General features: G+C 34.8%; 1 protein-coding gene across 4 annotated transcripts in view; it reads right to left on the reverse strand.

Annotated features, from left to right (window-relative positions):
- Positions 1-306: 306 nt before the first annotated feature.
- Positions 307-23,304, reverse strand: part of RBM41 (RNA binding motif protein 41) — an 81,121-nt gene continuing 58,123 nt past the window's right edge. For 2 of the 4 annotated variants that reach the window (XM_040265029.1, XM_040265026.1), the window contains 3 exons: positions 14,926-15,073; positions 12,567-12,747; positions 10,012-11,541 (listed from right to left, as the gene is read on the reverse strand). In XM_040265029.1, coding sequence (XP_040120963.1) covers positions 12,581-12,747; positions 14,926-15,073 — 315 coding nt within the window. In that variant the 3' untranslated portion in view covers positions 10,012-11,541; positions 12,567-12,580. Of the gene's footprint in view, positions 349-5,219; positions 6,088-10,011; positions 11,542-12,566; positions 12,748-14,925; positions 15,074-23,304 lie in introns of those variants that run through there. The other 2 variants (XM_040265028.1, XM_040265027.1) reach the window with 2 other exon arrangements.

Consider the following 23,304-nt stretch of genomic DNA (forward strand, 5'->3'; position numbering starts at 1 on the left):
GTAGATGAGCAGTTGAGATGAGGACATAAATTACCACTGATTTGGCAAGATGGATGGGAGAGGTGTTACCAAAGACCTAGTAAAGAATGGTGTGTTACTGAAGCAAATTTAGGGGAAAATGAAAGTGGAGACAATGACTTTATAGAGAACTTCAAGAAATTGTGCTGAATGGAATAGAGAAAAGGAGCAATAGCTTGGTTGTAATTTTTTAAAAATAAATGGGACATAATATACCATATATATATATATGCTGATGGAAATAATAGACTGGTGACATAGAGAGTATAAATACATGTGTTAAGCCTTGAGAAGTGAGCTTCCCCAGTGGCTCAGTGGTAAAGAATCTACCTGCAATGCAGGAGACATGGGATCTATCCCTGGGTAGGGAAGATCCCCTGGAGGAGGGCATGGCAACCCACTTCAGTATACTTGCTTGGAGAATCCCATGGACAGAGGGGGCCTGGTGGGTTACAGTTCATAGGGTATCAAAGAGTTGGACATGACTGAAGCGACTGAGCACACATGCACATAAGACTTGAGAAATCAGAGAACTGGAATCCAAAGTACAAGCAAAGGGGATGTAAATAATAATCTTTCATTTATTGAACTCACAGTATGAACCAGATACTATTCCAATACCTTATAGGTATTCATGTAGTCCTCAAAACAACCCTATGGGGTAGATAATATTATTGTTGTTGTTGTTAAGTCGCTAAGTTGTGTCTGACTCTTTTGTGACCCCATGGACTGTAGCCCAACAGGCTCTTCTGTCCATGGGATTTCCCAGGCAAGAATACTGGAGTGGGTTGCCATTTCCTTCTCCAAGATACTATTATTACCCATATTAATTTTAAAAATAAAAAAACTAAGGCATAGCAAGATTAACTTGTTGAAAGCCACACGGCCAGTAAATTATAGTCAGTATTTGAACATGGCATTAGATCCCACACTCTTAACTACACTGTTGTACAGTGGATGGAGGATGCTAGAATGTAGGCACAAATATAAGTAGACAGTAAATTTGGTGATAAAAAGATGAAACCATCATCTGATTGCTTTTATTTACACAATGAAATAAGAAACAAAGGTCCACATCAATATATATAGAACAGTCTCATTCCTTTTAATGCCAACATGATACTTTATCATACGGTTGTGCCACAATTTAATTACTTAACTAATAAGTCCCCTATCAAGGAACTTTTGTTTGCAGATTTTTGTTATTACAATGCTGCAACAAATACTCTTGTGTATACTCAGTTCAGTCACTCAGTCCTGTCTGACTCTTTGTGAGCCCATGGACAGCAGTACTCCAGGCTTCCCTGTCCATCACCAACTCCCAGAGCTTGCTCAAACTCATGTCCATCGAGTCGGTGATGCCATCCAACCATCTCATCCTCTTTCGGCCCCTTTTTCTCCTGCCTTCAATCTTTCCCAGGATCAGAGTCTTTTCCAATAAGTCAGTTCTTTGCATCAGGTGGCCAAAGTATCAGAGCTTCAGCATCAGTCCTTCCAATGAATATTCAGGACTGATTTCCTTTAGGATGGACTGGTTGGATCTCCTTGCTGTCCAAGGGACTCTCAAGAGTCTTCTCCAATACCACAGTTCAAAAGCATCAATTCTTTGGCCCTCAGCTTTCTTTACGGTCCAACTCTGACATTCATACATGACTATTGGAAAAATTATAGCTTTGTTAGTAAAGCAATGTCTCTGCTTTATAATATGATGTTTAGGTTTGTCAAAGCTTTTCTTCCAAGGAGCAAACGTCTTTTAATTTCACTGCAGTCACCATGTGCAGTGATTTTGGAGCCCCAAAAAATAAAGTCTGTCCCTGTTTCCACTGTTTCCCCATCTATTTGCCATGAAGTGATGAGACCAGACGCCATGACCTTAGTTTTTTGAATGCTGAGTTTTAAGCCAACATTTTCACTCTCCTCTTTCACTTTATCAAGAGGCTCTTTAGTTCCTTTTCACTTTATGCCATAAGGGTGGTGTCATCTGCATATCTGAAGTTATTGATATTTCTCCCTGCAATCTTGATTCCAGTTTGTGCTTCATCCAGTCTGGCATTTCACATGATGTACTCTGCATATATAAGCAAGGTGACAATATACATCCTTAAGGTACTCCTTTCCCAATTTGGAACCAGTCCATTGTTCCATGTCCAGTTCTAACTGTTGCTTCCTGACCGCATACAGATTTCTCAAGAGGCAGGTAAGGTGGTCTAGTATTTCTATCTCTTTAAGAATTTTCCACAATTTGTTGTGATCCACACAAAGGCTTTAGCATAGTCAATGAAGCAGTAGATGTTCTTATGGAACTCTCTTGCTTTTTCTATGATCCAAGGGATGTTGGCAATTTGATCTCTGGTTCCTCTGTCTTTTCTAAATCCAGCTTTAACATCTGGAAGTTCTTGGGTCACGTACTATTGAAGCCTAGCTTGGAGAATTTTGAGCATTACTTTGCTAGCATGTGAGATGAGTGCAATTTTTTGGTAGTTTGAACATTCTTGTGTGTATATATATATACATATATATAATATTTGAACATATTTATAAGTATTTATGTATAATGGACTTCTAGAATTAGATTTTCTAGATCTTCACAATTAAAAATTTAAAAGATATTGCCAATTGTCCTCTGAAAAGATTACACTTATTTATACATCCATCCAATGTATATGAGTGTCTATTTTTCATATCCTTGGAAACATATAATGTTATCAATCTTTACAATATTGACTTTCTGAAGTTTGTAGAAACATAACACATAGTGTGCAGATCTTGGTTTCTAAATACCACTTTTTTTTTTCCAATAAAAGGAACTAGGGAACCATGTAGAAATGTTTGATTCTAGTACTGGGGTAGGGAATACACAAAACGAACCTGGAAAATCTTATAGTGCCAGAAAATAAAGTAGTCAAAAAATGGAGACATCAAAATGACGTAGAAGCTCCCAATGGCCAAAGCTGGAACAATTTGAACAACAAAACAATGATAGCATTAGGTTATAAGTCATAAAATAAACATCCATTAGTCTACACTGCTATAAGTAAATATGTGAATAAATGGGCGAGGAGGGTCATCTTCCTCATAGAATTTCTTTTTTTTTTTTTTTAGAATTTCAATGAATAAAAACAGATGAAATAGAAGAAATAGAAAATCACCATTAGGTAACACCACAGTAGTTAATTGTCATTATAAGAATCACTGATGAAAGCTAAACTTAGTGGGCAAAAGTATGATGATGAAAGGTCGTAGCTGAATGAAAAGACGCTGGGATTCTTGGCCTCCGGAGGAGAAGAATTCAATCCAGGGCCAGAGACGAGGCTTGATCGCTCAGAGCTTTGTGTAATAAAGTTTTATTAAAGTATAAAGGAGATAGAGAAAGCTTCTGACATAGGCATCAGAAGGGGGCAGAAAGAGTACCCCCTTGCTAGTCTTCAGCTGGATGTTATATAGTCACTAGCAGTCTGTTAATGAAAGAAAGGAATGTCTTAAAATTCAGAATGGCACCAGGCCCCTCACCCATAAGATGCATTTTGGGATAATCTTGGCACCAAAAGGTTCATCCCAGGCCATAAAATGATTGACCTGAATCTTGTAGAAGGGCAGATCACCATACAAATAGTTTCGTTTACAAAGATTACGGGAACAATATCTGAGTATAACATACTGGTTTGTCAAGTAGGTTCTGAGCCATTAGGTGGAACCAACTTGAAGACAGAGTTTGGGGTAAATGAATAGTACATTAACATAGCTTAAGACAAACATGTCCATAAGAAAAATGCATTGGTTATCTCAAGGTTTGAGAATAGTTAACTTCAGGTGAAACCAGGTGTCATTATGGCAACACAGTATTTGAAGAGAAACGTCCTTTTAAATTTGTATAGAGAAGAAAAAAATATCACTAGTTTGTTTCCTCCTGACACTTGCTACTGCTAAGTCACATCAGTTGTGTCCGACTCTGGGCGACCCCATAGACGGAAGCCCCCCAGGCTCCACAGTCCCTGGGATTCTCCAGGCAAGAACACTGGAGTGGGTTGCCATTTCCTTCTCCAATGCATGAAAGTGAAAAGTGAAAGTGAAGTCACTCAGTCGTGTTTGACTCTTAGCGACCCCATGGGCTGCAGCCTACGAGGCTCCTTCATCCATGAGATTTTCCAGGCAAGAGTACTGGAGTGGGGTGCCATTGCCTTCTCCGCCTCCTGCCGCTTAAGAGAGAGAAAAATGTCTGACACTTGCAGGCTATTTCCTCCGTTTTGAGACCCCTGGCCTTCCTGCCTATTAACCTCTCAATGAGGAAACAATGTTTGAATGGTCTCAATATATCTTCCTATAAGGTATTTATTAATTCTAATGAGGAAAATATTAACTTTACAGTGAAGCATAGCAGACATTACCTTAACCAGGTGATCAAGGTTACATGTCACCAGTATTAAGACATGTCAGCATCAGATATCTCTGATACTAGTACTAAAAAGGACATAACAACATTTCTGTGGTAACCTTACCAAATATGCATAACATCAATCTAATCATGACAAAATATCAGAGAAACCCCAATTAGGGACATTCTACAAAATAACTGACCAATGAGAACTGTCACAGTTAGGAACAGATTAAGGATACACGATAACAAAGTGCAATGTGAGATCCTAGATCATAAAAAGACATTAGTTGGACAGATGGAAAAAATCAAATAAGGTCTGCACATTAGTTAATATTACTGCATCAATATTATTTTCTTAGTTAACTTTTCTATGGTTATGTAAGATGTTAACATTGGAGGAGCTAAGTGAAGGATATATGGGAACTCTTTTGCTATTTGACTTTTCTATAAACTGAAAAAGGCTTTTTTAAAAAGAGCTAATTGTAAATTTCCTGGCAGTCTAGTAGTTAGGATTCTGTGCTTTCACGGTGGAGGGCCCAGGTTCAATCCCTGGTTGGGGAACTAAGATCCCACAAGCCACATGGCATGGCCAAAACAACAACAAAGAACAAAAAAGAGAGCTAATTGTCCTAATTTGTATTAATACTCTGAACATTCTAAATTTTCTAAGTTTATCATTTATATTTGTTTCTCTATAAATTTTCTTTTCATTTACCCACTTTTTAATTGGATTACTAACTTTAGTATACTAAGAAAACTATATGAATTCTATACTGAAGAAATTAGCTTCTGTGTGTGGCAAATTATTTTCCAGTTTGACCTTTGATTTTTTTTTATGGTGGGTTAGTGTGTTTATGTGTATATAGATTTTTAAAAATGATTTCTGCTGACCTGTAGGCAGAAAATAAGGAATAGTAGTCAAGTGGCTTTAAGTTTTCAATAGTAATCCAAAAACAGAATAGGAATAATATTTTATGGAAATGATTTTAAGAAACTTTCTTTCCTCCATTAAAAGTTACATTTATTTAAACATTTACATACAGTAAAATTCATCCATTCTGGTGTACAATTCTAGGAGTTATCACAAATGCATACACTCATGTAATTATAATCAAGATACAGAAAATTTCCATTATTAAACAAATTCCTTGTGCTACCATTTTGTAATCAGTCTCTTTATTTTTAACCCATCATCCACTGACTTGTTCTGTTCCCATAGTTTTGTCCTTTCCAGAATGTTATATAAATGGAATCTAACAGTAAGTAGCCTTTTGAGTTTGGCTCTTTTACTTAGCAAAATGCATTTGAACTCTATCCAAGCTGTTGCATGTATCATATAGCTCATCATAGTTTTTATTGCTGAGTAGGATTCCCTTGTATGGGTATACCACAGTTCATCTACACACCAGTTGAGGGACATTCTCTGTTTTTATTTTCCCTTATTGTTAATGGTCTGTAGGTCTAGTAAAGGGCAGAGGTGAGATTTTATACAACAGGAAGAAGTTTCTTCTGAAAAGTCCTCCTTAGAAGTGTGCTCCTGGGTAATGTGTGCAAAAGGTTATACCAGGATAACTTACTTCTTGTCCTTTATATTTAAAATTGGAGTTAATCCAAAGTGAGCAGTTTATCAAAGGAATAGATGTTTTTCCTGAGTATAGTTAGATGATATCCTCAGAGCAGGCCTGACAAATATTCTGGAATGCAAGTCATTGGCAGAGTATTAAATTTTTCTTTATTAAAAAACACTGAAAAAAGTAAAAATCAGCCAAAATCACACTTTAAAAATTTTATAAAGCAAAAGTCCCTTTTCAGTCTATCCAATCACATCTCTAAAAGGTTTACAATTTGGTATGTATATTTCCCAGGTTTTTCCTAAGTTTATTCAGAAATATCTATACATACATATATCATATATATACAAATGCTTTTGTTTATAAAAAAAGTATTCACATATACACATATATTACTTTTTAACTTATTACAAAATCCTAGACACTATACAGGTCAGAATGCATTGATAGATATACCTCCATTATTTTAACAGCTGTATAGTATTCCACTAAATGGATGCATCATAATTTATCCATTCTCACACTGACGGACATTTAGGTTGTACCCACTATTTCCGTGTGTGTGACTTTATTAAAATATAATTTGGATATCATAAAATTCACCCATTTAAAGTATATAATTCATGGTTTGTACTATAATAAACAAGTTGTACAATCATCACCACAATCAATTTTAGAACATTTTCATCAAGTTCTAAAGAAACCCTATACACTTCAGCTATTGCCCCAGCCCTAAGCAACCACCAATCTACTTTCTGTCACTATATATTTGGAATCATATAATATACAGTCTTTTGGAATAGCTGCTTTCATTTAGCATGTTTTCAGCATCCTTTCATATTATAGCATATTTACCAGATATGTTCGCTCCTCTTCTACTTTTTGGAAGAATTTGTATTAATTCTTCTTTAATGTTTGTGAGAATTAATCTGAGAATCCATTTATGTTTATGCTTTTCTTTTTGGGTATTTAAAAAGTTTTAATTAACCTCTTATTATAGGTATTTTCAGAGTTTCTTTGTTCTCCCTTTCTCAACAATTGGTTTCAGTAATTTGTGTCTTTCTAGGAATGTGTTATTACAAATAAGTTATTTAATCTATTGGCATAAAATTGTTCATGATGTTCCTTCATAATTTTCTTTAAATTTCTATAAGATTTGGAGTAATGTTTCCCTCCTTCATTTCTGATCCTAGCAATTTGAGTCTTTTTTTTCAATTTTGTTGGTCTTTACATAGAGCCAACTTCTGGTTTCATAAACTTTTTATTCTCTATGCCATTTACTTATCTAATCTTTCATATTTCCTTCCTTCTGCTTTTTCTAGCTAGTTTTCTTCTCTTTGTACAAAGTGAGGTTATTGATATGTGATATTTCTTCTTTTTAATTACAAGCATTTACACTTATAAATTTTTCTCTAAGCATTGCTTTAGGTACATCCCATAAGTTTTAGAAATAGAGGAAAAGAACAGAAAGGGAAAGACTAGAGATCTTTTCAAGAAAATTAGAGATACCAAGGGAACATTTCATGCAAAGATGGGCTCGATAATGGACAGAAATGGTCTGGACCTAACAGAAGCAGAAGATATTAAAAAGAGGTGGCAAGAATACACAGAAGAACTGTACAAAAAAGATCTTCACGACCCAGATAATCACGATGGTGTGATCACTCATCTAGAGCCAGACATCCTGGAATGTGAAGTCAAGTGGGCCTTAGAAAGCATCACTACGAACAAAGCTAGTGGAGGTGATGGAATTCCAGTTGAGCTGTTTCAAATCCTGAAAGATGATGCTGTGAAAGTGCTGCACTCAATATGCCAGCAAGTTTGGAAAACTCAGCAGTGGCCACAGGACTGGAAAAGGTCAGTTTTCATTCCAATCTCAAAGAAAGGCAATGCCAAAGAATGCTCAGACTACCGCACAACTGCACTCATCTCACACGCTAGTAAAGTAATGCTCAAAATTCTCCAAGACAGGCTTCAGCAATACGTAAACTGTGAACTTCCTGATGTTCAAGCTGGATTTAGAAAAGGCAGAGGAACCAGAGATCAAATTGCCAACATCCACTGGATCATGGAAAAAGCAAAAGAGTTCCAGAAAAACATCTATTTCTGCTTTCTTGACTATGCCAAAGCCTTTGACTGTGTGGATCACAATAAACTGTGGAAAATTCTGAAAGAGATGGGAATACCAGACCACCTGACCTGCCTCTTGAGAAATCTGTATGCAGGTCAGGAAGCAACAGTTAGAACTGGACATGGAACAATAGACTGGTTCCAAATAGGAAAAAGAGTCCGTCAAGGCGGTATATTGTCACCCTGCTTATTTAACTTCTATGCAGAGTACATCATGAGAAATGCTGGACTGGAAGAAACACAAGCTGGAATCAAGATTGCTGGGAGAGATATCAATAACCTCAGATATGCAGATGACACCACCTTTATGGCAGAAAGTGAAGAGGAACTAAAAAGCCTCTTGATGAAAGTAAAAGAGGAGAGTGAAAAAGTTGGCTTAATGCTCAACATTCAGAAAATGAAGATCATGGCATCCAGTCCCATCACTTCATGGGAAATAGATGGGGAAACAGTGTCAGACTTTATTTTTTGGGGCTCCAAAATCACTGCAGATGGTGATTGCAGCCATGAAATTAAAAGATGCTTACTCCTTGGAAGAAAAGTCATGACCAACCTAGATAGCATATTCAAAAGCAGAGATTACTTTGCCGACCAATGTCCGTCCAGTCAAGGCTATGGTTCTTCCTGTGGTCATGTATGGATGTGAGAGTTGGACTGTGAAGAAGGCTGAGCGCCGAAGAATTGATACTTTTGAACTGTGGTGTTGGAGAAGCCTCTTGAGAGTCCTTTGGAGTGCAAGGAGATCCAACCAGTCCATTCTGAAGGAGATCCGTCCTGGGTGTTCTTTGGAAGGACTGATGCTAAAGCTGAAATCCAGTACTTTGGCCACCTCATGTGAAGAGTTGACTCATTGGAAAAGACTCTGATGCTGGGAGGGATTGGAGGCAGGAGGAGAAGGGGACGACAGAGGATGAGATGGCTGGATGGCATCACTGACTCGATGGACGTGAATCTGAGTGAACTCTGGGAGATGGTGATGGACAGGGAGGCCTGGCGTGCTGTGATTCATGGGGTTGCAAAGAGTTGGACATGACTGAGCGACTGAACTGAACTGAACTGATGTTTACTTTCACTCATCTCAAATTAACCTTGTAATTCCTTCTTTGACATATTGGTCGTTTAAAAGTGTATCTAATTCCTATTTGTGTCTCCTGACTTTCTGTTATTGATTTCTAACAGAAGTTTCATTCTATGTCGTCAGAGAACATACTTTGCATAGTTTGATCCACTTTAATTTACCATGATTTATTTTATGGTATGTGATACAGCTATGATTTTTCTAGTAGTCATGTATGGATGTGAGAGCTGGACCATAAAGAAGGCTGAGTGCTGAAGAACAGATGCTTTCAAACTATGGTGCTGGAGAAGACTCTTGCAAGTCTCTTGGACTACAAGGATATCAAATCAGTCAATCCTAAAGGAAATCAACCCTGAATATTCATTGGAAGAACTGATGCTGAAGCTCCAATACTTTGGCCACCTGATCTGAAGAACCAACTCATTTGAAAAGACCCTGATGATGGGAAAGATTGAGGGCAGGAGGAGAAATGGGTCACAGAGGATGAGATGGTTGTATGGCATCACTGACTCAATGGACATGTATTTGAGCAAATTCTGGGAGACAGTGAAAGACAGGGATGCCTGGTGTCCTACAGTCCATGGGGTTGCAAAGAGTTGGGCAAGAATGAGTGACTGAACAAGAACAACAAGTGATATGGCCCATCCTGGAGATGTTTCATGTGTATTTGAGAAGAATGTGTGTTCTGCTCTTGTTAGGTGAAGTGTTCTATAAGTATCTTTAAGGTCTAGTTGATTTATAGCATTATTCAAGTCTTCTATTCCTTTGTTCATAATTCTGACTAGTTATTAATGAAAATGGGATACTTAATCCCCCATTTTTTGTTGTATACTTTTATATTTCTCAATTCATTTCAGTTTTTGATTCATGTATTTTGGTACTCTGTTGTTAGATGCATATGTGTTTATAATAGATGTCACTATCTACAACAATTTTTTTGCTTTAAAGCTCATTTTAAATAGACTTTAGATAATAGTATAGCCACTCCAGCCTTCTTATAATTGCCATTTGCCTGATATTTCTATCCTTTAACCTTCAATCTGTATCTTTGAATCTAAAGTGTGACTACATTAAATAGCATAGAGGTAAGTCTTGTTTGTTTTTCCCATTTGATGATCTCTGCCTTTTGACTAGATTGTTTAATCCATTCATACTTATGTCTCAAGTTTTTATTTCTCCATTCCTCTTTTTACTTTCTTTTGCATTAGACATTTTCTAATAAGACATTTAAGTGTATTTAATATTTTTACTAAATATTTTTAGCTATTTTGTTAGTGGTTGCTCTAGGGTTTACCATATACATCTTAACTGGCTTTAGCTATATACTAACTAAATTTCAATGAGATATAAAAACCTTATTCCTATGTAAACCTATTCCTTTTCTCATTTTTCATGATATTATTGTTAGTAGTGTTATCTCTACATGATATAAACCCAGTAATATGTCATTATAATTATTACTTAGTATAATTTTATGTCTTTTAAAGAAGCTGACAGAAGAAAGAGCAAGTATATTATTTATAGATTTTTTATATTAACCTGCTTATTGCCTATTTCTTGTTTCTTTCATTTGTTCCTATGGATTTGAGTTACCACCTGGAGTCATTAATTCAATACAGCTTTGTTTCTACCTTTGTCTTGCTATTGGTAAATATATTAGTTTTATATGTAATAGATCCAATAATGCAATTACATATATATTGCTTGATAAAACAGCTTTTAAAATCAATTAAGAAAGAAAAATGTATTTTGACTATCTTTTATAATTACACAATTACCTTTACCAGTGCTAATTTTTTGTATGTGTAGATTCAAATTACTGTCTGAGGTCACCTGCTTTCTACCTGAAGAACTTCCTTTGATATTTCCTGCTAGTCAGGTCTGACAGCAACATATTCTCCCAGTTTTTGACTGTGTGGGAGTGTCTTTATTTCATCTTCATTCTTGAAAAACAGTTTTATTGAATATGGAATCTATGTTGACAGTTCTTTTTCATTTCATCACTTTGAGTAAGTTTTCCCACTGCCACGTCCTTTGTTTCTGATGAGAAGTCATCTGTTATTGAAGTTTCCTTGTAAATGATGCTTCATCTATCTCATTTTGCTTTCAAAAGTTTCATCTTTGGGTTCTAGCATTCTTATTGTGGTGTGTTTGTGGATTTCTTGTTTATTTTACTTGCGATTCATTGAGATCTCTTGGATGTGTAGATAATGTTTCTTATCAAATTTGAGGTGTTTACAGCCATTATTTATTGGAATATTTTTTTCTGCTCCTTTCTTTCTCTGATATTCCCATTATAAGTACATAAGAGTGCTTAATGGTTGTATACTCTGTTATGTTTTCATTCCTTTTTCTTTCTGATCTTCATCCTGGATACGATCACATTTAATCATCACAATCCAATGAAGTAATATTACTATCCTCATTTTTATAGATGAAAAAAGTTGAGGCTCAGATTTAATGACTTGCCAAAGTCATAGAGTGGTTAAATATGGCTGTGGAGTTCAAACAGGTCTGATTCCAAAGTTTATACTACTTCCTCTATATCATGTCATTTTTCTATTCTCCAGCAATTATAAACAAACAACTGGGGGACTTGGGGCTGGCTGCCTCTCTTCTAGAAAGCTCTTTCTTTCTACCCTCCTTTGGTATTCTTTGCTAGTATGTTCCTCTTCTAAAATTCATATACTTAATCCCTAACATGTACTGACAATGATTCAATGCTTATTGCTTTGAATTCAATCATTATTCAGTGGTAGCTAGTGTAAATAATTGTGAGAACATTAATGTTTTGATTTAAATTCTTTCATTAGAAAAAATGAACAGCTTTTTGAAGATACTGATAACTTAATAGGGAAGTGTGCATTAAGTATTTGCTAACCTATGAAAACTACCTACTGTTACTGCTGAAGGTCTAATTCAACAGCATTTGCCGATGTTTAAGCCCCTGGTCACTTATTTACTAGGTGAATAAAATTAGGGACAAGTGGGCTCTAGATATAAATATTTCAACATTTAATTTGTTTTTTTTTTAGTTATATATATATATATATAGGAGGCAGTCTTAGAAAGAATGTCATCTCTAGGGACAAATATATAAGACCTCATATAAATTACAATGATTTAAAAAATCCTTGGAAGTAATCTACTGTAATTTATCCTGAGAAAATGATACTCTTTATACCCAACCCTCTATACTCATTATATTGTCTATCCTAGATAATCTTTGATTATAGAAAATGTATTCTGCCAATGCTTTCCAAAAGCTGAAAGGGATTGTCTTAATTTTGCTTTCTCTCCCTCAGTTTCTCTTCTTCAATTCCAAACAGACTGCTATCTATACGTAAACCCTAGATCCTAAATTCTGATGTAAAAAAGACTTCCTGGGACTCACAGTTTTTGTATCTTCTAACTGCCACTGATTTCAGTAGTATTATCTGTAGTAGATGATATTAGGGAAGCAGCCTGGAGATCCGGCCGTTGCTTTTTGTTCTTTCCAAATTCTATCACCAATATTTTCCCACGTAGCTTATATCCATTTACTAGACGTAATGCTTGCCATGCTATTTCTGTATCTAAAAGAGAAAGAAAAACCACCAGTTTATGTATGGCTTAATAATTCAATTTTATTCCAAGTCTAATTTATGTTGTTTTGCCTTGGAGTACAGTGTAGGTTATAAGGCCATGTAGTTATTTGAGTTTATTGTGTTTTCCACAATCCCAACTTTGTATAACTCAGCAAGATTAAACTAATGGCTAAGAATAATTACAACAGAATCTTAAAAAGGATGCTTGAGAGTGTCTCCTAATTCAAGGATATAGGTAAAAAAAAACAAAACGAAACAAAACAAGGATACAGACAGTGTGCTAAAGAGGGCTAAGCCATATCTAATAATACACAAATCTGTATCTTAGATAACACATTATAGGTGCTAAGAGAATGAAATAATTTTCAAAATAGAAAACACAAAAGAAGTTATTATGGTACTGGGGACATTTTCCTATTAATACTTTTCCTTTTGATTAGAGAGTGGTTGTCAGAGCCCTCATTTGGATAAGTTTAAGAATCCTTGTAGGCATATGGAAGCTTGAGGTGTAAGAGTATATAGGGTATAACAGGAGGATTTAATTTATGGGTCTCAGAGTCTAGATGTGGGAAATTAGGAAGGAATGGACTTATTGCCCAGAGTCTGTCAAATCCTAAGTAGACAAGCAATGGTTTTAGATTGAACCAATTTATGTCTTATATGTATGCTCTACAAATTTTCAAATATATTCATAACTAGTAAAACAGCTATTTATTTAAAAGTACTTAGTGTATAAAGCCTTTTTATTATATAGTTTTTCAACTAATGGATCATATTAGATGGGGGTACATGAAATAATATTTTAAGTTTAAAAGGGTTCTTACACTTGAAAAGACTGAAAATCACTAGAGCTGAGGATCCAAAAACGTTCAATGAGATAAGAAAGATGGTACAATGCTGTATAAGAAGACCGCAGGGGAATTTGGCATTGCTCATGTGCAAAAGCACTCACTTTTAAATACATTACTATGCAATATATAAATTATGATAGTTTAGGGATAATAAAAGGCACAGTTCCTACCTAGCCTCCACCAAATAAGAAAGATAGTCTGGTCTGTCATAGAAACTGGAATTCCTATAGAAATACAACTTGTTTAATTACACTTTGTTTTATTATGCTTTGCAGATAATGTGTTTTTTCCAAATTGAAGGGTTTTAGCAACCCTAAACTGTTAGATGATAGTATTTTTTACTAAGAAAGTATTTTTAAATTAAGGTATGTACATTGTTTTTTGGACAAAATGCTACTGCTCACTTAATATACTACAGTCTAGTATAAACACAAGGCTTCCCAGGTGGCTCAGAGGTAAAGAATCTGCCTGCAGGAGATACAGGAGACGTGGGTTTGATCCCTGCATTGGGAAGATCCCATGGAGGAGGAAATGGCAACCCATTCCAGTATTCTTGCCTGGAAAATTCCATGGAGAGCGGAGCCTGGTGGGCTACAGTCCATGGGGTTGCCAAGAGTCAGACACAACTGAGTGACAGTGCCTGCATACATGCACCCTTTCTCCCAGTCTATGGTGATAATCTGCATCCGATAGTGTAATAATAACTTTTATATGTACTAGGAAAACAAAAAATTCATGCAAGTCACTTTATTGAGATAATTCACCTTATTGCAGTGGTCTGGAATTGAATCTGCAGTATCCTTGAGACATGCCTATATTATTCTTCCCTATGGTTTAGAATACTGAAGTCATGTATTAGGATGCAAACAACAGTTGAACAATATATCACCCACTAGTTAATTATGAATTACTAATGAATTAGCATAATGTAGCATAATATCACAATAGCTTGTAGTCTTACTCCTAAAGGAATAGAGCATAATGTAACTATAAGTGTTCAATTAATGTAATTATAACTTGGACTAGAAATATTACTTTTAGCAGAGGGAAAGCAAATTTTGATACAGTGAGTAGGAAGTGCCAAGACTGGGGAAAAGAGAGGACAATGGTGTAAGGTGGTAGTGCACTGTCAAATAAGGAGAGGAAACACAGAAGGGAGAATAGAAAAAAAACATGTTTTCTTTAATTCTCTTTCCTTCCTCTTATGTGCTTCTTTTGTGGGCTATATTTAAATTAAAGAGGGCATATGTAGTTGCTAATGAACTTATTAGTGACTCAGCCATAACTGAGTAATTATCCAGATGAAGCTACTTACTGGGAAAAGTGATAAAAGCCTGCCCCCTCATTCGTCCAGTCATCATTCGGAATTGAATTGGAGGTCCTTTCTTTTCCTGGAACCGAGCGAATAATGAGACAAGATCTCTTTCAGTCACCCGAGGGCTAAGGTTCTTCAGGTATAACACCTAATACAAACCAAGGATCAACAGAAATATCACATTAGGGAGATAAGGCAACTAACTATTTCATTGTGGAAGGACTTAGTTTCAGATAAAGGTGGTGGATTGAATACATGCATCTAATTTCAATCCCTCCAAAAAACTTTAAAACTATAGGAACTTTAAAAAAAAAGTAAGGAAGAACAAGGAAATGAGGCAATAGCAACAATATTCTGGAAGCTGTAAGATAACTGAACAAGCATACTCGAGAAAGCTGAATCTTAAATCAGCAGTGGGGGAAACCAAGAACTAACCCAATCCACATCTAAGAATCCTGAAACATTTAAGGAACTGATATATTCTAGTGTCTCTAGAAATGGATATAAAGAGCTGGAGTTAAGATAAGGTGGGTATGTTAAAAGTTCTTTAAAAAATTAGATTATATCTTTAAACACCCTCCCCTACAAAATGCTACTGGTAAAGACCACTCCCAATCCTGCTGTATACTGGAGGTTCATTCTCTGAACATGGGGAATGTTAGACACCATTGAGGATGTGAACACTGTTCCTGAAAACTAGGCTTTAAGAGAAATGATGCATTCTGAATGATGAGGATATTCAAAACACTTTCCTTCATTTGGCTCCTATAATTCTGGTGGTACCCTCCCCAAGTGAGAGTTCTGAAGTCTTCTCTGGGAAATCTAATCAGCCCCAAAAGGAAAGGTCTAAAAATGCTGATTTAGAATGGGGAATTTCTCCAACAAATGAATGAGCCAAATGACTTTAAGAGAAGCTTAAATTCAATAAGGATCACTCATTTGATCAGAGCTTCCAATCCGTTTTTGGCTCCTGCTCATAAATATGAGCAGAAATTATCAGGCATCTGAGAAAAGCAACGAATGTGAAAGAGACAGAACAAAAAAATAAATAAAAGCAAGTGGGAGAAAACAGAAACTATGCAAGGAGAGAAAAAAAAAAAAACTTCAAAGAGCCATCACTAATATCCTCAGAGAAAGAAGAGAAAATATTCCATCTATTAGGATTGAAATGCTCTTTTAAAAAAGAAACATTCAAGAAAATAAACAAAAAGAGCTCTTAAATGTGATGGAACTTAAGTTCTCATTGGCTTAAAATAGATTATTACAAGGTGTTTTAAGTAAGTACCTTTGTAATCATAGTTAAAATACCTATAGAAGGCACACAAAATGAGAAAGGAAAAAGGCAAGTCACACCAAAAAATTAGCAACAAGGGCTATAAAAAGAAAACAACTAATAAATGGCAATAGTAAATCCTCTTCTATCAATAATTACTTTACATATAAATGGATTAAACTCCCTAGTCAAAGACATAGAGTGGTTAAACAAACAAAAAACAAAATGTGACTAAGTGCTGTCTACAAGAAACTCACTTTAGATTTAAGGCCATACACAGGCTGGAAAAGAAAGGATAAAAAGAGAAAGTCCACACAAATTGCAACCAAAAAAGAATAAGGTTGGCCATGTTTAATCAAGATAAAATAGACTTTAAGTCAAAAATTTTCAAAAGAGACAAAAAAGGACATTATATAATGATAAAAAGGTCAGTTCACCAGGAAGATATAATGACTATAAATATATATGCACATAACATCAGAGCACTTAAATATATGAGCAAACATTGAGAAAACTGAAGGGGGCTATAAATAGCAACACAATACTACTAGGAGATTTCAATACCTCACTTTCAGTAGCAAAAGAAAAACTAGAAAATTCACAAATATGGGGAAACTAAACAACATAATCTAGACCAAGCAATGGGTCAAAGAAGAAATCAAAAGGTAAATTAGAAAATACCTTGATACAAAGGAATATGAAACTACAACATACCAAAATTTATGGAATGCAACTAGGTCAATACTAAAAAGGAAGTTTATAGCATTAAATGCCTACATTAAACAAGGGGAAAGCTCTCAAACTACTTTGCATTTCAAGGAGCTAGAAAAAAAAAACCAAACTAAGCTCAAAGTTATTGGACGGAAATGATAAAGATTATACAGAAATAACTGAAATAGAGATTAGGAAAATAATTTAAAAAATCAACCAAACTAAGAGCTGTTTTTTAAAAAGATCAACAAAATTGACTATTTTTAGCTAGGCTAAGAAAAAAGAGAAGACTCAAATAAAATTCAAAGTGAAAGAGGAGACTTTACAACTGATGCCACAGAAATAAAAAAGGATTATGAGAGACTATTCTGACAATTATATGCCAACAAATTGGATAATCTAGAGAAAACAATAAATTCCTAGAAACATAAACCTACCAAGATGAAATCACGAAGAAACAGAAAATCTGAATAGACTTATAACTAGCAATACAATTATTCAGTAATCAAAAATCTCCCAACAAAGATAAGCCCAGGACCAGATGGCTTCACAGGTGAATTCTACCAAATATTTAAAGAATTAATACCAATCCTCCTAAAATTCTTCCAAAAGTTTGAAGAGGCAGGAACACTCCCAAACTAATTTTATCAGGCCAGCATTAACATGACCCAAAACAGAAAAAAAATATTATAAGAAATGAAAACTATAGGCTAATATCTGTGATGAATACACATGTAAAAATTCTTAACAGAAAAGTAGTAAACTGAATTTAGAAGCACATTAAAAGGATCATGGCCAAATGTGATTTATCCCTGGATGCAAGGATGGTTCAACATATGAAAATCAATCAATATCATATAGCACATTAATAGAATGAAGGATAAAAATCACAAATCATTTCAATAGACATCAATGGACAGATCTTCCAGACAGAAAATCAGTAAGGCAACAGAGATACTAAATGACACAATAGAACAGCTAGACTTAATTGCTATTTTCAGGACATTAAATTAAAAATAAACCCAGAATACACATTCTTTTCAAGTGTATATAAAACATTCTCTATAATAGACCACAAACTAGGACAAAAAATAGGCCTCAAGAAATTTAAGAGGCCAGGGATTATTTCAAGCATCTTTTTGACTACAATAGCATGAAACTAGAAATCAGCCACAGAAAGAGAAATGAGGAAAAAAGATTACATGGAAACATAACAACATGCTACTAAAGAAACTAATAGGTTAACAGTGTAATCAAAGAGGAAATTAAAAAATATCTTGAGACAAATGACAATGAAAACTCAACCCATTGCAGAAAAGGTAGTCCAAAGAGGGAACTTCATAGTGATAAAGGTCTTCCTTGAAAAACAAACAAACAAACAAACAAACAAAAACCAAGAAAAATATCAAATAAACAACCTAAACTACCACCTAAAAGAATTAGAAAAAGAACAATCTAAAGTCAACAGAAGGGAGTAAATAATAAAAATCAGGGAGGAAATTAATAAAATAGAGATAAAAATAGAAAAAAATGAATGAAAACAGAATTGAAAAGGTAAACAAAAATTGACAAATCTCTGGCCATGCTCACTAAGAGAGAAGGCCCCCAATTAAATGAGGAGAAATAACAACTGATATTGTAGAAATGCAAAAAACAACAAAAAAAAATAAGAATACTATGAACAGTCATTTGCTAACAAACTGGACAACCTAGAAGAAACGGACAAGTTTCTAGAAACTTACAGCCCACCAAAACTGAATCAAAAATAGATAGTTTGAACACACCAATCACTAGAAGTGAAATAGAATCTGTAATTAAAAAACAACAACAACAAAAAACCTTCCTGCAAACAGAAGTTCAGGACTGGAGGTCTTCACTGGGGAATTCTACCAAACATACAAAGTACTTATATTGATTCTTCTCAAACTCTTCCAAAAGACTGAAGGGAAGGAATACTACCAAAGTCATTCTATGAAGCCACTATTACTCTGATACCAAATCCAGACAAAAACACTACCAAAAAGAAAACTACATTCATCTTTGATGAATACAGATGCAAAAAATCCTCAACTAAATGTTAGCAAACCAAATCCAACAACACATAAAAAAAGATCATATACCATGATCAAGTAGGATTTATCCCAGGGTCATAAGGATGGTTCAACATATGTAAATCATTCAGTGTGATACATCACATCAGCATAAGAAAAGATAAAACTCACATAGTCATCTCAATAGATGCAGAAAAGCATTTGATAAAATTCAGCATCCATTCATAATTAAAAAAACTCTTTATCAAAGTGGGTCTAGAGAGAACATATCTCAATACAGTAAGTCACCTACATACAAATGAGTTCTGTTCTAAGAGCAGAATTATAAGTCCAATTTGTTCAAAAGTCCAACAAAGTTAGCCCAGGCACCCAACTTAACACAACTGGCTATATAGTACTGTATTGTAATAGGTTTACAATACTTTTCACACAAATAATACATAAAAAACAAGCAGAAAAAATAGAGAAGGTATCTTTAATATTATAATACAGTACCTTGAAAAGTACAGTAGTACAGTACAACAGCTGGCATATAGGGGTTGGCATTGAGTGAACAGGCAAGAAGAGTTACTGACTGGAGGAGGGAGAGGAGCTGGGAGATGGAAGAGCTGAAGGATCATCAGAAATAGGAGATGGAGGGCAGGCTACAATTTCACTCCAACCTGACATTGATGATACACACTTTCACATCTTTGAGAGTTTGCAACTTGAAGGTTCGCATGTAGGGGACATACTGTAAAAGCTATTTATGACAAACCCACAGCCATTGCTCAATAGTGAAAAGCTGAAAGCCTTCCTATTAAAATCTGGAACAAGACAATGATGCCCACTATTACCATTTATATTCAACATAGTATTCTAGCCATAGCAATAAAACAAGAAAAGGAAATAAAAGGTATCCAAAAATGGAAGAGAAGAGGTAAAATTGCCATTATATACAGATGACATACTATATATAGAAAACCCTAAAGACTCCCCTCTTATAGCAGACAGTAAGGAAGAAGTAAAGAACCTCTTGATAAAAGTGAAAGAGGAGAGTGAAAAACTTGCCTTAAAGCTTAACATTCAGAAAACTAAGATCATGGCTTCGGGTCCCATCACTTCATGGCAAATCGATGGGGAAACAGTGGCAATAGTGGCTAACTTTATTTTTCTGGGCTCCAAAATCACTGCAGATGGTGATTGCTGCCATGAAATTGAAAGAAACTTACTCTTTGGAAGGAAAGTTATGACCAACCTAGACAGCATATTGAAAAGCAGAGACATTACTTTGCCAACAAAGGTCCGTCTAGTCAGGGCTATGGTTTTTCCAGTGGTCATGTATGGATGTGAGAGTTGGACTACAAAGAAAGCTGAGTGCCGAAGAATTGATGCTTTTGAACTGTGGTGTTGGAGAAGACTCTTGAGAGTCCCTTGGACTGCAAGGAGATCCAACCAGTCCATCCTAAAGGAGATCAGTCCTGGGTGTTCATTGGTAGCACTGATGTTGAAGCTGAAACTCCAATACTTAGGCCACCTGATGAGAAGAGCTGACTCATTTGAAAACGACAGAGAATGAGATGGTTGAATGGCATCACTGACTCAATGGACATGGGTTTGGGTAAACTCTGGGAGTTGGTGATGGACAGGGAGGCCTAGCGTACTGTGGTTCATGGGGTTGCAAAGAGTCAGAAACAACTGAGCGACTGAACTGAACTGAAAGACTCCACACAAAATCTACTAAGCAAATTCAGCAAATTAGCAGGATATAAGAAAAGTAATTAGCCTCCAATTAAAATAAATAAATTTAAATTAAAAAAAAGAATCAATAAGCAAATTCAGCAAAGTAGCAGGATACAAGATTAACTTACAGAAACCTGTTCCATTTCTTTACAATAAAAATATCAGAAAGGGAAAATAGAAAAAAATAATCATTTTAAGATTGCATAAAAATCAAATACTTTGGAATAAAATTTGACCAAGGAAGTGAAAGACTTATATGCTGAAAACTGTAAACACTGATAAAAGAACCAGAAGATGATTTTAAGAAATGGGAAGATACACCATATTCTTGGATTGGAACAATTAATATGGTTAAAATGGCCATACTACCCAAAGCAATCTACAGGTTTAATGCATCCCTATCAAATTACCCATGATGTTTTTCACAGACTAGAACAAATAAGTCTAATATTTATGATGAACAAAAAAAGACCCAGAATTGGCAAAATAATCCTGAAGATAAAGAACAAAGCAGAAGGCATAACTCTCCAAGACTTCAGACAATTAGAAAGCTACAGTAATCAAAAGAATGGTACTTGCACAAAAACATACATATAGATTAACAGAACAGAATAGAGAGTCCAGAAATAAACCCACACACCTACAGTCAATTAATCTTCAATAAAGGAGGAAAGCTATACAATGGAGAAAAGACAGTCTCTTCAGCAAGTGGTGTTGGGAAAGTTGGACAGCCATATATAAATCAATAAAGTTAGAACACCCCCTCACACCATACACACAAAAAACTCAAAATGGTTTTAAGATTTACATATAAGACAGGACACCACAAAACTCCTAGAAGAGAATATAGGCAAACATTCTCTGGCATAAAACATGCCAATGTTTTCTTAGGTCAGTCTCGGAAGGCAATAGAAATACAAGCAAAAATAAACAAATGGAACCTAATCAAACTTATAAGCTTTTGTAAAGCAAAGGAAACCATAAACAAAAATAAAAGACAACCTACGTACTGGGAGAATATATTTGCAAAAGATGTGACCAACAAAGGGTTAATTTAAAAAATATACATATGGCTCATAAAACTCAATAACAAAAAAACAAAAACAACCCAATCAAAAAATGGGCAGAAGATCTAAATACATATTTCACCAAAGAAGACATACAGATAGCCAATGAGCACATGAAAAGATGTTCAACACTGCTAATTAGAGAAATGCAAATCAAAACTACAATATGGTATCATGTCACTGGTCAGAATGACCTTCAACAAAAAGTCTACAAATAATAAATGCTGGAGTATGTAGAGAAAAGAAAATCCTCCTACACTGTTGGTGGGAATGTAAATTGGTGTATACGAAGAACATTACAGAGGTTCCTTAAAAAACTAAAAGTAGAGTTGCCCTATGATCCAGCAATCCCACTCTTGGACATACATCTGGAGAAAACTCTAATTCAAAAAGATACATGCACCTCAATGCTCATAGTAGTACTATATATAATAGCCAAGATATGGGAGCAAACTAAATATCCATCAACAGATGAATGGGAAGAAGATGTGGTATATATTAATATATACAATGGAATACTACTCAGCCATAAAAAGTAATGAAATAATACCATTTGTGGCAACATGGATGGAACAAGAGATTGTCATAGCAGGTGAAGTAGGTCAGATAGAGAAATAAAAATATTATATGATATCACTTACATGTGCAATCTAAAATATGATACAAATCACAAGACAGAGATAGACTCACAGACATAGAAAACAAACTTATGGTTATCAAAGAGAAAAGGCAGGGAGGAAGGATAAACTAGGAGTTTGGGATTAGCAGGTAGAAACTACTATATATAAAAAAGATAAACAACAAGATCCTACTATACAGCACAGGTAACTATATTTGATATCTTGCAATAAACCATAATGGAAAATAATCTAAAAATTATATATATATATATAATATAAATATAAAAGTTGTTTTATATATATATATATATATATAACTGAATCACTTTACTGTACACCAGAAACTAACAAAACATTGTAAATTAACTATATTTCAGTAAAATATATATATATAAAAGAAATTAATGAAGAGAAATAAATGGAAAGACATCCCATACTCAAGGATTGGAAATATTAATACTGTCAAAATAGAATACTAATCAAAGCAATCTACAGATTCAATGCAATTCTTATCAAAATACCAATGATGATTTTTATAGAAATAAAATATCCTAAAATTCATATGAACCACAAGAGACCATGAATAGACAAAGCAATCTTGAGGAAGAAGAACAAATAGTATGTGTCATATATCCTGATTTCAAACTACAGTAATCAAAACAGTAAGGTACTGGCATAAAAAAGTACATATTGACCAATGGACTAGAATAGAGGGCCTAGAAATTAACCACACATTTATGGTAAGCTGATGTTAGACAAGGAGGGCAAAAATACACATGGGGAAAAAACAGTCTCTTTAATAAATGGTGTTTGGAAAACTGGATATCCAGGACAAAAAATGAAATTAGATGCTTCTCTTACACCATACACAAAACCCAACTCAAAGTATTAAATACTTAAAAAAATAAGATGTGATACTCTAAAACTTCTAGAAG

This window comes from Oryx dammah, unplaced genomic scaffold (genome assembly GCF_014754425.2).
Source record: "Oryx dammah isolate SB20612 unplaced genomic scaffold, SCBI_Odam_1.1 HiC_scaffold_23, whole genome shotgun sequence".
Lineage (NCBI taxonomy): Eukaryota > Metazoa > Chordata > Mammalia > Artiodactyla > Bovidae > Oryx > Oryx dammah.